Below are 14,585 nucleotides of genomic sequence, written 5' to 3'. Positions count from 1 at the left end.
AAACCAGATTGCATCATTTTCTTGTTTTTTAAATGTATGGATAGCCAGGAGCACACTCCAACACTCAGACATCATTTACAAACGAAGCATGTGTGTTTATTGAGTCCGCCAGATAAGAAGCAGTAGGGATGTTCTCTTGATACGTGTGTAAATTGACAATTTTCCTGTCCTGCTAACCATTCAAAATATAACGAGTACTTTTGGGTGTCAGGTAACTAGTATGGATTAAAGAGTACTGTATTTTCTTAAGGACTGTAGTGAAGTAAAAGTAAAAGTTGTAAAGTAAAGTTACCCCCCAAAAAACAGACTTAAGTAGTACTTTAAAGTATTTTTACTTAAAGTACTTAACACCACTGTACGTTATACAATGGTAATGTTCCTACAGTACCACCTCAATGTTAGTTTGATGTTTGTGTCTAAATAGTCACACACTACATGCTTTTGTGTTTTGTTACTTTGTCATAATATTTGTTGATACCACTTTTTAATACAGTGGGGAGAACAAGTATTTGATACACTGCCGATTTTGCAGGTTTTCCTACTTACAAAGCATGTGAGAGACGGAATCAAAAACAAAAATACAGAAAATCACATTGTATGATTTGTAAGTAATGAATTTGCATTTTATTGCATGACATAAGTATTTGATACATCAGAAAAGCAGAACTTAATATTTGGTACAGAAACCTTTGTTTGCAATTACAGAGATCATACGTTTCCTGTAGTTCTTGACCAGGTTTGCACACACTGCAGCAGGGATTTTGGCCCACTCCTCCATACAGATCTTCTCCAGATGCTTCAGGTTTCGGGGCTGTCGCTGGGCAATACGGACTTTCAGCTCCCTCCAAAGATTTTCTATTGGGTTCAGGTCTGGAGACTGGCTAGGCTACTCCAGGACCTTGAGATGCTTCTTACGGAGCCACTCCTTAGTTGCCCTGGCTGTGTTTTTCGGGTCGTTGTCATGCTGGAAGACCCATACACGACCCATCTTCAATGCTCTTACTGAGGGAAGGAGGTTGTTGGCCAAGATCTTGTGATACATGGCCCCATCCATCCTCCCCTCAATATGGTGCAGTCGTCCTGTCCCCTTTGCAGAAAAGCATCCCCAAAGAATGATGTTTCCACCTCCATGCTTCACAGTTGGGATGGTGTCCTTGGGGTTGTACTCATCCTTCTTCTTCCTCCAAACACAGCGAGTGGAGTTTAGACCAAAAAGCTCTATTTTCCTCTCATCAGACCACATGACCTTTTCCCATTCCTCCTCTGGATCATCCAGATGGTCATTGGCAAACTTCAGACGGGCCTGGACATGCACTGGCTTGAGCAGGGGGACCTTGCGTGCGCTGCAGGATTTTAATCCATGACGGCATAGTATGTTACTAATGGTTTTCTTTGAGACTGTGGTCCCAGCTCTCTTCAGGTCATTGACCAGGTCCTGCCGTGTAGTTCTGGGCTGATCCCTCACCTTCCTTATGATCATTGATGCCCCACGAGGTGAGATCTTGCATGGAGCCCCAGACCGAGGGTGATTGACCATCATCTTGAACTTCTTCTATTTTCTAATAATTGCGCCAACAGTTGTTGCCTTCTCACCAAGCTGCTTGCCTATTGTCCTGTAGCCCATATCAGCCTTGTGCAGGTCTACAATTTTATCTGTGATGTCCTTACACAGCTCTCTGGTCTTGGCCATTGTGGAGAGGTTGGAGTCTGTTTGATTGTGTGTGGACAGGTGTCTTTTATACAGGTAACGAGTTCAAACAGGTGCAGTTAATACAGGTAATGAGTGGAGAACAGGAGGGCTTCTTAAAGAAAAACTAACAGGTCTGTGAGAGCCGGAATTCTTACTGTTTGGTAGGTGATCAAATACTTATGTCATGCAATAAAATAAAAATTAATTACTTAAAAATCATACAATGTGATTTTCTGGATTTTTGTTTTAGATTCCATCTCTCACAGTTGAAGTGTACCTATGATAAAAAAAATTACAGACCTCTACATGCTTTGTAAGTAGGAAAACCTGCAAAATTGGCAGTGTATCAAATACTTGTTCTCCCCACTGTACATTGAGTGTAGGATTATATTGTTCACTCACTAAATGTATATATGTAATGTTTTTTTGATGAAAGAGAATAAATTGAATGTCCATGTTGTCAAGGTATAAAGATGTTTTTATTTTATTTATTTTTTATGACAATACATTTCTGTGCCGATTTAACCAACATGCAACAGGGCTAAATGCAGTTGCTATGGCAGGGGTTCAAACAAAAGCGCATTGTAGAGAAGCAAATTGCAATATGCTTCAAAAGAGGAGATCACATTCATGGCAAGCGCTGCGGATTTCGGCACATGCGTAAATTACCTTCAAAAGTCAAGTGCAATGCCCTTGTTTACAACACACCTTTGATTGAATCCCGGCCAAACACTCCTGGAAGAGACCAACTCATGTCACAGTAGAGTAGGTGTTATTTAGTCCACATGGGGTCATTAAAGTCACAGAGAAACAGTGTCAGCACCTATTGTACCGACGCAGACAATTAGGCTTAATAAATTAACAAGACTAAAACCCTGTATTCCGAATGTAAATTGTCCATTATTCTTTCATTTTTTGCATCCTCCTCTTCCTCTTCTTGCTGAGAGCCCAGACATCTTTCATTCCCAAGACCTCCATTTTATTCTCAGCTAGGAATAGAATTGCATTTTTGTCCAACAGTGTCAGAAGAATTTCTAATCACAGCATTCATCTAGATTCTACAGCTAGAAAGAGAAGAAATATTTCATCTATGGCTTAGATATAGAAAAAATACAATAGTACAGTATATTTCCATTGACTATCATAATTTTGCTGAATTAACATGTGAACAATTCCATGATAACATAACATTGCAGCATTCCATAAGAACCTACAGGACCCAATCTGTGTAACTACAACAGGAAAACACAGCATTCCCAGGGGATGGAACAGCATGATTGGTTTGTTCATTGTCACACGATTGAGTTAGGGATAACTAAGGAATTGAATGGAGCTGGGAGGCTTTTAATAACAGTTTGTTATGGGACGGTATTACTGCATGTAAAGCCTTCAACAATATATTATACAACATGAGTGTTTTACATATTATTAGTGGCAAATCTAAACAAACCGTCAATGTTTCAAGGGAGTACACAGAGTTGCATAGATTGAGAGCAAACAAAGTGTAAGTCAGACTGATACATAGTTTAATTGAAGTTGGCCTACTTTGCAGTTATATGAATGATTCTGTCCCACAGTCTTTGACCACTATAAGCGGTTGAATATCATATTCTTGAATGTTTCAATGGGGAGACTGTGGCTGTGCCACTGTTACAGCATGATAGGGGTCAGACATGGGTCTGTAACACAGTACTTCTCCCTATCTCTTCCTTTTAGTGTGTGAACGTACGGTGTGTATGTTGCCGTACACTGGGCTATCTCCTCTCTGATTGGTCCCCTTCCTCATCCTGTCATACACAGGAACGTTCTCATAGTCGTTGCAGGACTACAAAGACATTAGAGCTATATTAGAGATATGTTAGAGATGTGCCACATTTATGGAAAAGCACTGACTGATACATGGAAACAAGATATAGTGCTATTTTATTAGTATCCACATGATTAGGAAATGACAAGATATAATGTTATATTCTTACCCGTCTCTGAGCTGGATGCAGTTTGGTTATGTACTTCGCTCTCATCTTCTTCTTTCTGAAGAGACAGACAGAGAGACAGACAGACAGACAGGCAGAGAGACGGGTAGAATAGCTGGTTATTTTGGTCCAGAAGCATACAACCATATTTACACTACCGTCAAACGTTTTAGAACACCTACTCATTCAAAGGTTTTTCTTTATTTTTACTTTTCAAAGGTTTTTCTTTATTTTTACATGCATTGCATTGTAGAATAACAGTGAAGACATCAAAACTATGAAATAACACATACGGAATCTTGTAGTAAGCAAAAAAAGTGTTACACAATTCAAAATATATTTTATATTTGAAATTCTTCAAATAGCCACCCTTTGTCTTGATGACAACTTTGTACACACTTGGCATTCTCTCAACCAGCTTCATGAGGTAGTCAGCTGGAATGCATTTCAATTAACAGGTGTGCCTTGTTAAAAGTTAATTTGTGGAATTTCTATCCTTCTTAATGCGTTTGAGCCAAACAGATGTGTTGTGACAAGGTAGAGGGGGATACAGAAGATAGCCCTATTTGGTAAAAGACCAAGCCCATATTATGGCAAGAACAGCTGAAATAAGAAAAGAGAAACAACAGTCAATCATTACTTTAAGACATGAAAGTCAGTCAATACGGAAAATTTCAAGAACTTTGAAAGTGCAGTCTCAAAAACCATCAAACGCTATGATGAAACTGGCTCTGATGAGGACCACCACAGGAAAGGAAGACTCAGAGTTAACTCTGCTGCAGGGGACAAGTTTATTAGAGTTACTAGCCTCAGAAATTACAGCCCAAATAAATGCTTCACAGAGTTCAAGTAACAGACACATCTCAACATCAACTGTTCAGGGGAGACTGTGTGATGGTGCTTTGCTGGTGACACTGTCTGTGATTTATTTAGAATTCAAGGCACACTTAACCAGCATGTCTACCACAGCATTCTGCAGTGATACACCATCCCATCTGGTTTGCACTTAGTAGGACTATCATTTGTTTTTCAACAGGACAATGACCCACCACACCTCCAGGCTGTGTAAGGGCTATTTGACCAAGAAGGAGAGTGATGGAGTGCTGCATCAGATGACCTGGCCTCCACAATCCCCCGACCTTAACCAAATTTAGATGGTTTGGTTTGAGTCGGACCGCAGAGTGAAGGAAAAGCAGTATGCTCAGCATATGTGGAAACTCCTTCATGACTGTTGGAAAAGTATTCCAGGTGAAGCTGGTTGAGAGAATGCCAATAGTGTGCAAAGCAGTCGTCAAGGCAAAGGGTGGCTATTTTGAAGAATCTCAGATATAAAATATATTTGTATTTTGTTGAACACTTTTTTAGGTACTACATGATTCCATATGTGTTATTTCATAGTGTTGATGTCGTCACTATTATTCTACAATGTAAAATAATAATAGTAAAAATAAAGAAAAACCCTTGAATGAGTAAGTGTTCTAAAACTTTTGACCGGTAGTGTATATGGATGCGTTTTCATTCAAGATAAGAAGATGGACTGTGCATTTTTATGAGTGAACTCTGAGGAGCCAGGATATATTAGTTAACTCATCATATATATCCCCCTCCCACACACACATACTGTACACTCTTAAAGCCCACACTCCACTGGAAGTACAGCACTTACACTTCTCGCTAAGAAAGCGAAATGAAAGTGCACTCTGAGTAAAACTCAGTGTGAGCGATGGCCCGCCTTTCAGATACATGGTGCAGGGGAGGGACGGAGGGAGTGAAGGAAGGTTGGGGAAATGGAATTGCACAGCAAAAAGTTTATTCTCTAACAAATGAGTACCTATCTCTAGTAGCCTATTTATCTCTAACTGGGATGACTAATGCATGGTCTGTGAGAGGTATTTTACTAGTAAGAATATGTGAAACTTTTATATTTATCACCTACAGATCACATCCAAATAAAGTTTGACAGTGTAAAGGGGAAATAGGTACAAAGGGACCTTCTGCAAATAAAGTGTTCATCCATGTGTGTCCACTGAATATGTTTACCTAGGCTAAGAGTAAATATAACTGTAAATTGTCCCTGCATGAAGAAAGAATCTAGAAAGTCAACACTTACTGTACCTTTGCCACACAACCAGCATTACAATGACAGAGAGCAGCAGCAGGAGTCCTGACACTCCCCCTCCAATGTAGATTAGATACTCAGACAGGCTGAATTCAACTGAGAATGGAGGGAGAAGAGAGGAGGAGAGAGGAAAGAGAGAATGGAGGGAGAAAAGAGGACATTAGACAGTTGTATGTTAACCTGTGTTTCCAAAATGGTAGGTGTGTGATGTGATGTGTGTAGTTTTTTTTACCCCTTGTGTCTTAAAGACTCTGTAGAAACATCTGGGTAAAAATAGTTTGCTTACCACTTATCTAAACACCTCCTTCTCTCCTTAAACACACCCATCATCTAGAGAATATGAGTAATTCAGTTTTGCACCTGTACCAAACCGCTAACGGTCTTCGCCACATCCTGTGTCACTATGACACTCACTGTGTGTAGGATGTCATTGTTAGCAGAGTTGCATGTGTATACACAGCCTAATTAATACCTTGTCTCTATGCTGCATCTTGATCTATGCTGAACAAAAATATAAACGCAACATGCAACAATTTCCAAGATTTTACTTAATTACAGTTCATATGAGGAAATCAGTCAATTGAAGTAATCTATGGATTACACATGACTTGGAATACAGATATGCATCTATTGGTCACAGCTACTTAAAAAGAAATGGGCCTCAGGGTCTCATCACAGTTTTTCTGTGCATTCAAAATGCCCTTGATAAATACAATTGTGTTTAAATTCTCTGGCAACAGCTCTGGTGGACATTCCTGCAGTCAGTCCTGCAGTCAGCACACCAATTGCACACTCCCTCAAATCTTGAGACATCTGTGGCATTGGGCTGTGTGACAAAACTTAGAAAACTTATTTTAGAGTGCCCTATTGTCCCTAGCACAAGGTGCACCTGTGTAATGATCATGTTTAATCAGATTCTCGAAATGCAACACCTGTCAGGTGGATGGATTTTCTTGATAAAATGCTCACTAACAGGGATGTAAACACATTTGTAAACAAAACCGTTTCGAGAAATAATATTTTTGTCCATTTAAAAAAATTCTGGTATATTTTATTCCAGTTTATGAACATGGGAGCAGCACTTTACATGTTGCGATTATATTTTTGTTCAGTGTAGATCATCATTGTCATGGAAATATGAGGTTGCTTTCACAGGGGACTGGTCTACCCAGAGTTTCAAGGTCTCAACATTACGGTGCACTGTATTAGTGATTATTATACTCAAGCTCAGCCCTAGGATGCACATTGGTCCTAATCACTTAAGGGAACTGAACTGGCTTTCAGTTCATCTCCGACTGGTGCAGATCAAACTATTGATGGTTTTTAAAGTTATACATGACCTTGTCACAGTTACCTGTCTGGATATTCTAATTTCATTACACTCTCATAGCCATCACACAGTGGTAAAAATACTTTAAAGTACTACTTTACTACTTTATCCGTACATTACATTAGCACATTCCTAAAGAAAATAATGTAATTTTTACTCCATACATTTTCCCTTTCAACCAAAAGTACTTGTTACATGTTGACAGGAAAATGGTCCAATTCACACACTTATCAAAAGAACATCCCTGGTCATCCCTACTGCCTCTGATCTGGCGGACTCACTAAACACAAATGCTTTGTTTGTAAATGATGTCTGAGTGTTGGAGTGTGCACCTAGCTATCCATCAAAAACAAATTAAATGTTTTTTACCTTTACTTTGGATACTTAAGTATATTTTAGCAATTCCACTTACTTTCGATACTTAAGTATATTTATAACCAAATATTTGTAGACTTTTACTCAAGTAGTATTTTACTGGGTGACTTTCACTTAAGTCATTGTCTTTTAAGGTATCTTTTTGAGTATTTTTACTCAAGTAAGACTGAGTACTTTTTCCACCACTGTGTATTAGTAATTAAGTTGTCTGAAATTACCTTCGCTGGTTACAATGAACCTGGTAATGTTTTAACTCTGACCTCTTACCTGGGCTAAGTACAGTCAGCAGCACAGTGGTGGTCTGTACCCCAGCGTCCGTATTGAAGAGACATCTATATAACCCTCCATCTTCCTCGCCCACATCATTGAGCTGCAGACGTGTGTCCAGTCCTTCTGAACAGTTCACTATCCCCCTGTGTGTGTAGTCTACTCCAAACAGACCACCATTCTCCAGCCGACACTTCGCCATGATGCCCACTCCACTGGTGCTACCATGGTCTAGCTTCTCGACTGTGACCTCATACACGGTCCCGTTATGTTCGTGGTTGCAGCTGATAGTCAGGTTGTCGCTCCTCTCTGCGATGAGTTCAGTGTCTGCTTGGATTACCTCAGGCTCTCTGGTGTGGATGTTAGTATCTCCATCTGTGATCCAGGGAAATTACAAAACAAAGGCAGAAAATGCTGAGAAAATTCACATTACCGTATATACAAAAAAGGTATGTGGACACAACTTCAAATTAGTGGATTCAGCTATTTCAGCCACACCCATTGCTGACAGGTGTATAAAATCGAGCACACCGCCATGCAATCTCCATAGACAAACATCGGCAGTAGAATGGCCTTACTGAAGAGCTCTGTGACTTTCAATGTGGCACTGTCATAGGATGCCACCTTTCCAATAAGTCCATTCGTCAAATTTCTGCCCTGTTAGAGCTGCCCTGGTCAACTGTAAGTGCTGTTATTGTGAAGATGAAACATCTAGGAGCAACAACAGCTCAACCGCCGAGCAGCCACACACAAGCCTAGGATCACCAGGTGATGAGACAAGATCAAAATTTGGGTTAAAAAAAAAAGTAAATATTTGTAAAAATTGTTTGTCGAGATCAGTGTGGAAGTACTTGACTGGCCTGCACAGGGCCCTGATCTCAAACCCATCGAACATCTTTGAAATGAATTGGAACGCTGACTGCAAGCCAGGCCTAATCGCCCAACATCAGTGCCGACCTCAGTAATGCTCATTGCTGAATGGAAGCATGTCCCCGCAGCAATGTTCCAACATCTAGTGGAAAGCCTTCCCTAGAAGAGTGGAGGCTGTTATAGCAGCAAAGGGGGGACCAACTCCATATTAATGACTATGATTTTCTAATGTTGTCCATATACTTTTGGTCATGTAGTGTATATGTAGTGACATGATCAATACACACACACAGGCATAAAGCAGTTTCTCTGGGCCCAAACACAAGGTCGGCGTTCGGACATAGCTTTGCTTTAGCTAATAGGTAGGCCTATTGGGTCATCATTTCTCAGGTTAAGCCTAACATTTCACAAAGCCATTTTAGACCACTGACAACAATGTAATTACTTTTTCAGTAATTCAAGTTGGAAATTCAAGCAGTGCAGACTGTCCAATACATTTACAACGGAATACTAACCAGCTACCAATTTGATATATACAGTTGCAGTCTGAAGTTTGCATACACCTTTGCCAAATACATTTAAACTCAGTTTTTCACAATTCCTGATATTTAATCCTTGTAAAAATCCCCTGTCTTTGGTCAGTTAGGATCACCACTTTATTTTAAGAATGTGAAATGTCAGAATAATAGCAGAGAGAATGATTTATTTCAGCTTTTATTTCTTTCATCACATTCCCAGTGGGTCAGAAGTTTACATTCACTCAATTAGTATTTGGTAGCATTGCCTTGAAATTGTTTAACTTGAGTCAAACATTTCATGTAGCCTTCCACAAGCTTCCCACAATAAGTTGAGTGAATTTTGGCCGATTCCACCTGACAGAGCTGATGTAACCGAGTCAGGTTTGTAGGCCTCCTTGCTCACACACGCTATAGGATTGAGGTCAGGGCTTTGTGATGGCCACTCCAATACCTTGACTTTGTTGTCCTTAAGCCATTTTGCCACAACTTTGGAAGTTTGCTTGGGGTCATTGTACATTTGGAAGACCATTTTTGCGACCAAGCTTGAACTCCCTGACTGATGTCTTGAGAAGTTGCTTCAATATATCCACATTATTTTCTTCCCTCATTATGCTATCTATTTTGTGAAGTGCATCACGGTTGGGATGGTGTTCTTTGGCTTGCAAGCCTCCCCCTTTATCCTCCAAACATAATGATGGTCATTATGGCCAAACAGTTCTATTTTTGTTTCATCAGACCAGAGGACATTTCTCTAAAAACTACGGTCTTTGTCACCATGTGCGGTTTCTTCCTTGCTGAGTGGCCTTTTAGGTTATGTCGATATAGGACTTGTTTTACTGTGGACATAGATACTTTTGTACCTGTTTCCTCCATCCAGTATCTTCACAAGGTCCTATGCTGTTGTTCTGGGATTGATTTGCACTTTTCGCACACAAAATAACGTTCATCTCTAGGAGACAGAATGAGTCTCCTTCCTGAGCGGTATGACGGCTGTGTGGTCCCATGGTGTTTATACTTTGAACTATTGTTTGTATAGATGATCGTGGTACCTTCAGGCGTTTGGAAATTGCTCCCAAGGATAAACCAGACTTGTAGCGGTGTACATTTTTTTCTGAGGTCTTGGCTGATTTCTTTTGATTTGCCCATGATGTCAAGCAAAGAGACACGGAGTTTGAATGTAGGCCTTGAAATACATCCACAGGTACACCTCCAATTGACTCAAATGATGTCAATTAGCCTATCAGAAGCTTCTAAAGCCATGACATACTTTTCTGGAATTTTCCAAGCTGTCAAGGCTTGGTCGGAAATGGGTCAACTTAGTGTATGTAATCTTCTGACCTACTGGATACAGTGAATTATAAGTGATACAATCTGTCTGCAAACAATTGTTGGAAAAATTACTTGTGTCATGTACAAAGTAGATGTCCTAACCGACTTGCCAAAACTATAGTTTGTTAACAAGAAATTTGTGGAGTGGTTGAAAAACGAGTTCTAATGACTCCAACATAAGTGTATGTAAACCTCAGACTTCAACTATATATATATATTTTTAAATATATAAAAAAATATATATATATATATATATATATATATATATATATATATATATATATATTTTTAAATATATAAAAAAAATATATATATATATATATATATATATATATATATATATATATATATATATATGCAAAGCTGTCTTGTATAGGCTACCGGAACCTGGTGTACTTTGACAGCTCTTTGGTCTTGGCCATAGTGGAGTTTGGAGTGTGACTGTTTGAGGTTGTGGACAGGTGTCTTTTATACTGATAACAAGTTCAAACAGGTGCCATTAATACAGGTAACGAGTGGAGGACAGAGGAGCCTCTTAAAGAAGAAGTTACAGGTCTGTGAGAGCCAGAAATCTTGCTTGTTTGTAGGTGACCAAATACTTATTTTCCACCATAATTTGCAAATAAATTCATTAAAAATCCTACAATGTGATTTTCTGGATTTTTTTCTTCTCATTTTGTCTGTCATAGTTGAAGTGTACCTATGATGAAAATTACAGGCCTCTCATCTTTTTAAGTGGAAGAACTTGCACAATTGGTGGCTGACTAAATACATTTTTGCCCCACTGTATACACCATCTTTAGCTGCGATTTAGGTGTTATTTATAAACGTTATAAATTGTATTTATAAAATTACATCAAATAGTCTAACAGTGAGGAAAAAAGTAGTTGGCTTGAGGATAAATTCAGGCATGTATTTTTGAACTCTGGCTAATAGCCTACACAAATGGGATGCAATTTTCAAGGTAGATTAAATTAGTCCTAAATCAAATTAAATCCAATTTGAGACTCCCCTTGTCTCCTGTGTGCTAATGTTTTCACCATGACCTGTATGTCCAGGTTGTGGGCCCGACTTATTGTCAACAGACATTCCTGAGACATTGTGCATTACATGCCCATTGAGCTGCACACAATTTTAACTTAGTCTTAAATTATGCATGGCAAGTTATACCAGAGATAAGGGACTGTTGATGTTGCAACCACACAACTCAAACGCCGGTTCCACACTATGAACGAAAATCTAATTTTTTTAATATATATTTTTTGAAACCCTCAATAACTCTTATCAGCTATAGATAATATGTTTGCATCTTCCAATGTACTGGCTGTTCAGTATCCTAACGACCTGTCCCCAGAGTTTCATATACAGTTCAACTATTTCCATAAAGTGTTGAGACTGGGAATTATGGAGAACTAAAGATGTTGCAGAACTGCTTCATTTGAAGCACTTCCCATCTTCCCAGTTTCCCTGATGTTGCTATGGCAATCAAGACGTTTTTACCATCCCTGTGGCTGCCGCTTCTTCTGAGAGATCGTTTTCTAAACTAAAACTCAAAGAACTAGGCATACATAGGAAACAGGCTCTCAGGTCTGATATGCGTGTTTGAACACTTGAGTAAACTCCACTCATTGCACTGGCACCGCCGTAGCCTTGACCACGGCATTTGTTCACCGATATCCCCCTTATACCTTCAATCAGTTCATTCTTTTTCTTTTTCAGGACAAGGTGCACTTTTTCAGTCACTTTCCTGAAGCCCAAGAAACAAACATTTTTCCTAGTACATATGGATATTTAAAAAAGCTTTATGAAGGAAATACTTTTTGGAAGGTTACTGTCAAAATGATTTGTTACTGTACATAAGAAAATAGACATCGATTAAAAAGGTGCATGGGCATAGTAATAACACTGGGATTGATGAAAACAATCACCATTATCAGTCAAAGTATTTGGTACTAGCTAGTCAAACTCAATTATTGTAGACAACATATTCTAAATGAAAATACACAAGAAGTCCTAGACAGTACCTGCTTCACTACCTGCACCATCCTCTTCCACAGTCCCTGTGTCCTCCACCTCCACCCGTATGTCTCTCGCCCAGGATCCTTTTGGAAAGGTTTGAACAGAGCAGTGGTAGAGCCCTGCGTCCTCCTGGGTGACCTTACTGATGGTGATACTGCCATCCATGGGTGTGGTCTTCTGGAACTGGATCCTGGTCTGGTAGTACTGGGAGATGGACACTCCGTACTCAGGGTGATACACAGCTACAGGGGCCTTCTCAAACCGGATCAGTTTGGTCCAGGAGACCATGCTGAGGTTCCCTTCCCATGGACACACACACTCTAGAACCATCCCCTCCTTAAGCTTCACCGTGGTAACATCTCTCTGCTGCACAGAAACTGGACATGGCAGAGGGCATGTTTTCATACATGTGTACAGTATTACATTTATCTGATTTTAGCTGGTCAGTTCATCAGGAATACTAGTAATTCTCAATAACTATTCTGACCTAAGGTTATCTCCAGTTTATTTTTATTCAGATTAATCGCATCCCGTGTAGCTCAGTTGGTAGAGCATGGTGCTTGCAACACCAGGGTTGTGGGTTCAATCCCCACAGGGGACCAGCACAAAAATGTATGCGCTATTGCAAGTTGCTCTGGATAAGAGTGTCTGCTAAATTAATCAAATGTAAAAGAAATAAAAATAATAATTGATATGGAGTTGCAGCCCTTAGTACATAGTTAATCACAGGAATTATGACATGGAAATTATGCTTGGAGCAGAATGAAAAGCCTGTAAGAAGAACCTTCATCACGTAGTCAGCTGCTCCAATTGAAGATGAAGCAGTCATCAAATACATTTCCCTCTTTAGAGTCTCTCCCCTGGGTATCACTAATTTGGAGAATATTAGCCCACACAAATCAACAGAAATGGCAATAGCTGATGATCAACAAAAAAAAAATCACTCGATCAGACTTCCATCTAGACAACAGATTTTAAAAAACAATCCCTTGGGGAGATAGCTAATCTGACAGGTTCAGAAGAAGTGTCTTTCACTGTATTAGTCCTGTTAAGGCAACAGGGGAGCGTTGCCCATCTAAAGATTAACTCATTAACATGGACTCTGTACGAGTAAAGGGACGTTTGAGAAGCTGATGAGATGGTTGGTGTTCCTGTAGTCTCCTAATTAAGAGTTGAAGAGAGAATGTCTGAACGCAGTCTGATTGTTGTGGAAACATGCATAGAGAATAAGGACAATGAGAAGTCAAAGAGAATCCTTTGTAGTTTTAATCCTAACAGCTCATGGTATGCTATCTTCAAGCAACTAAATAAATACTAAAACACATCTGGGTGAATAGTTCAGTAATAATGTTTTATGTTGAGACTTAACAGCAGTAAACTTAAATATTTACCAAACGTAAGACAACAAATAGCTACCTAGCTAAACCAACAACTTTCAATGTTCTGCTTTATAATCCAGTGTACAAGTATACAAAAAAAGTTACATTTCCCTGATCAACATTATTCGTTAAAATAATAACAGTGACATTCCCATACCTTCGAGACTGGAGAGAAAGATGAGGAGTACCATGAAGTACCAGTGGTCCTTTTGTACAGCCTCCATCTTGGCCCTCTGAGGCAGAATGAAAGCTGCATTGATGAGATGAGTGGAGAGGCAACAGGGCTGCACTTCCTACTAGCTGTCTCTCGCGCTACAGAGCAAGATTACATCCCAAATGGCAACCTATTCCCTATTTAGTGCACTACTTTTGACCCAAAGGGGTCTGGTCAAAAGTAGTGCACTATACAGGGAATACATTGCCTTTTGGGACAGAAACAAACACTTTAGTCCATGGGAGGGGCCAGGGGGGGACACGCCAAGCTAACCCTTTGTTAGCTCATTCTACACAGAGGGACACTTTATATGCAGGGTGAGTGGTGGGTGGAAAGCTTAGTCCTGCTAGCTTATGCTATCAGGCTACTACAGAGAGGTGCTGTGTGTTGCAGTGGTTTATTGTAAACTATAGACTAGTAATTATAAAAGATCTATTTAGATACTGGGAAATATTGTGTGTAGCACTACCTTCGGTGTGTAATTCTGCAGCAGCTCTGGTTA

The 14,585-nt window shown here is 39.6% G+C and overlaps 1 protein-coding gene across 6 annotated transcripts; it reads right to left on the bottom strand.

The window, feature by feature from the left end:
• Nucleotides 1–2,150: 2,150 nt before the first annotated feature.
• cd226 (CD226 molecule) lies at nucleotides 2,151–14,268 on the bottom strand. Of its 6 annotated transcripts, none has more exons than XM_024374589.2 (6): nucleotides 14,027–14,268; nucleotides 12,496–12,867; nucleotides 7,755–8,129; nucleotides 5,774–5,878; nucleotides 3,667–3,721; nucleotides 2,151–2,754 (listed from the first exon to the last, which is right to left on the bottom strand). In XM_024374589.2, exons 1-5 carry the CDS (start codon nucleotides 14,091–14,093, stop codon nucleotides 3,708–3,710), a joined length of 933 nt encoding a protein of 310 aa, XP_024230357.1. In that variant the 5' UTR covers nucleotides 14,094–14,268; the 3' UTR covers nucleotides 2,151–2,754; nucleotides 3,667–3,707. The 6 variants fall into 6 exon arrangements, with proteins under 6 accessions (XP_024230357.1, XP_024230359.1, XP_024230354.1 ...); XM_024374591.2 differs by having other exon boundaries at nucleotides 2,151–2,679; XM_024374586.2 differs by having other exon boundaries at nucleotides 2,151–3,515; nucleotides 5,779–5,878.
• Between the last annotated feature and the right edge of the window lie 317 nt (nucleotides 14,269–14,585).

This window comes from Oncorhynchus tshawytscha, linkage group LG16, assembly GCF_018296145.1.
Source record: "Oncorhynchus tshawytscha isolate Ot180627B linkage group LG16, Otsh_v2.0, whole genome shotgun sequence".
Lineage (NCBI taxonomy): Eukaryota > Metazoa > Chordata > Actinopteri > Salmoniformes > Salmonidae > Oncorhynchus > Oncorhynchus tshawytscha.
This window is presented reverse-complemented; position numbering and strand designations above follow the sequence as displayed.

Coding starts and splice junctions, on each gene's coding strand:
- cd226 (XM_024374586.2), bottom strand. CDS start 14,093: ATGGAGGCTGTACAAAAGGACCACTGGTACTTCATGGTACTCCTCATC. Junction 5,879..7,754: donor GCTGACTGTACTTAGCCCAG/GTAAGAGGTCAG, acceptor CTCCATTCTCAG/TTGAATTCAGCCTGTCTGAG. Junction 3,516..3,666: donor TGCATCCAGCTCAGAGACGG/GTAAGAATATAA, acceptor ATGTCTTTGTAG/TCCTGCAACGACTATGAGAA.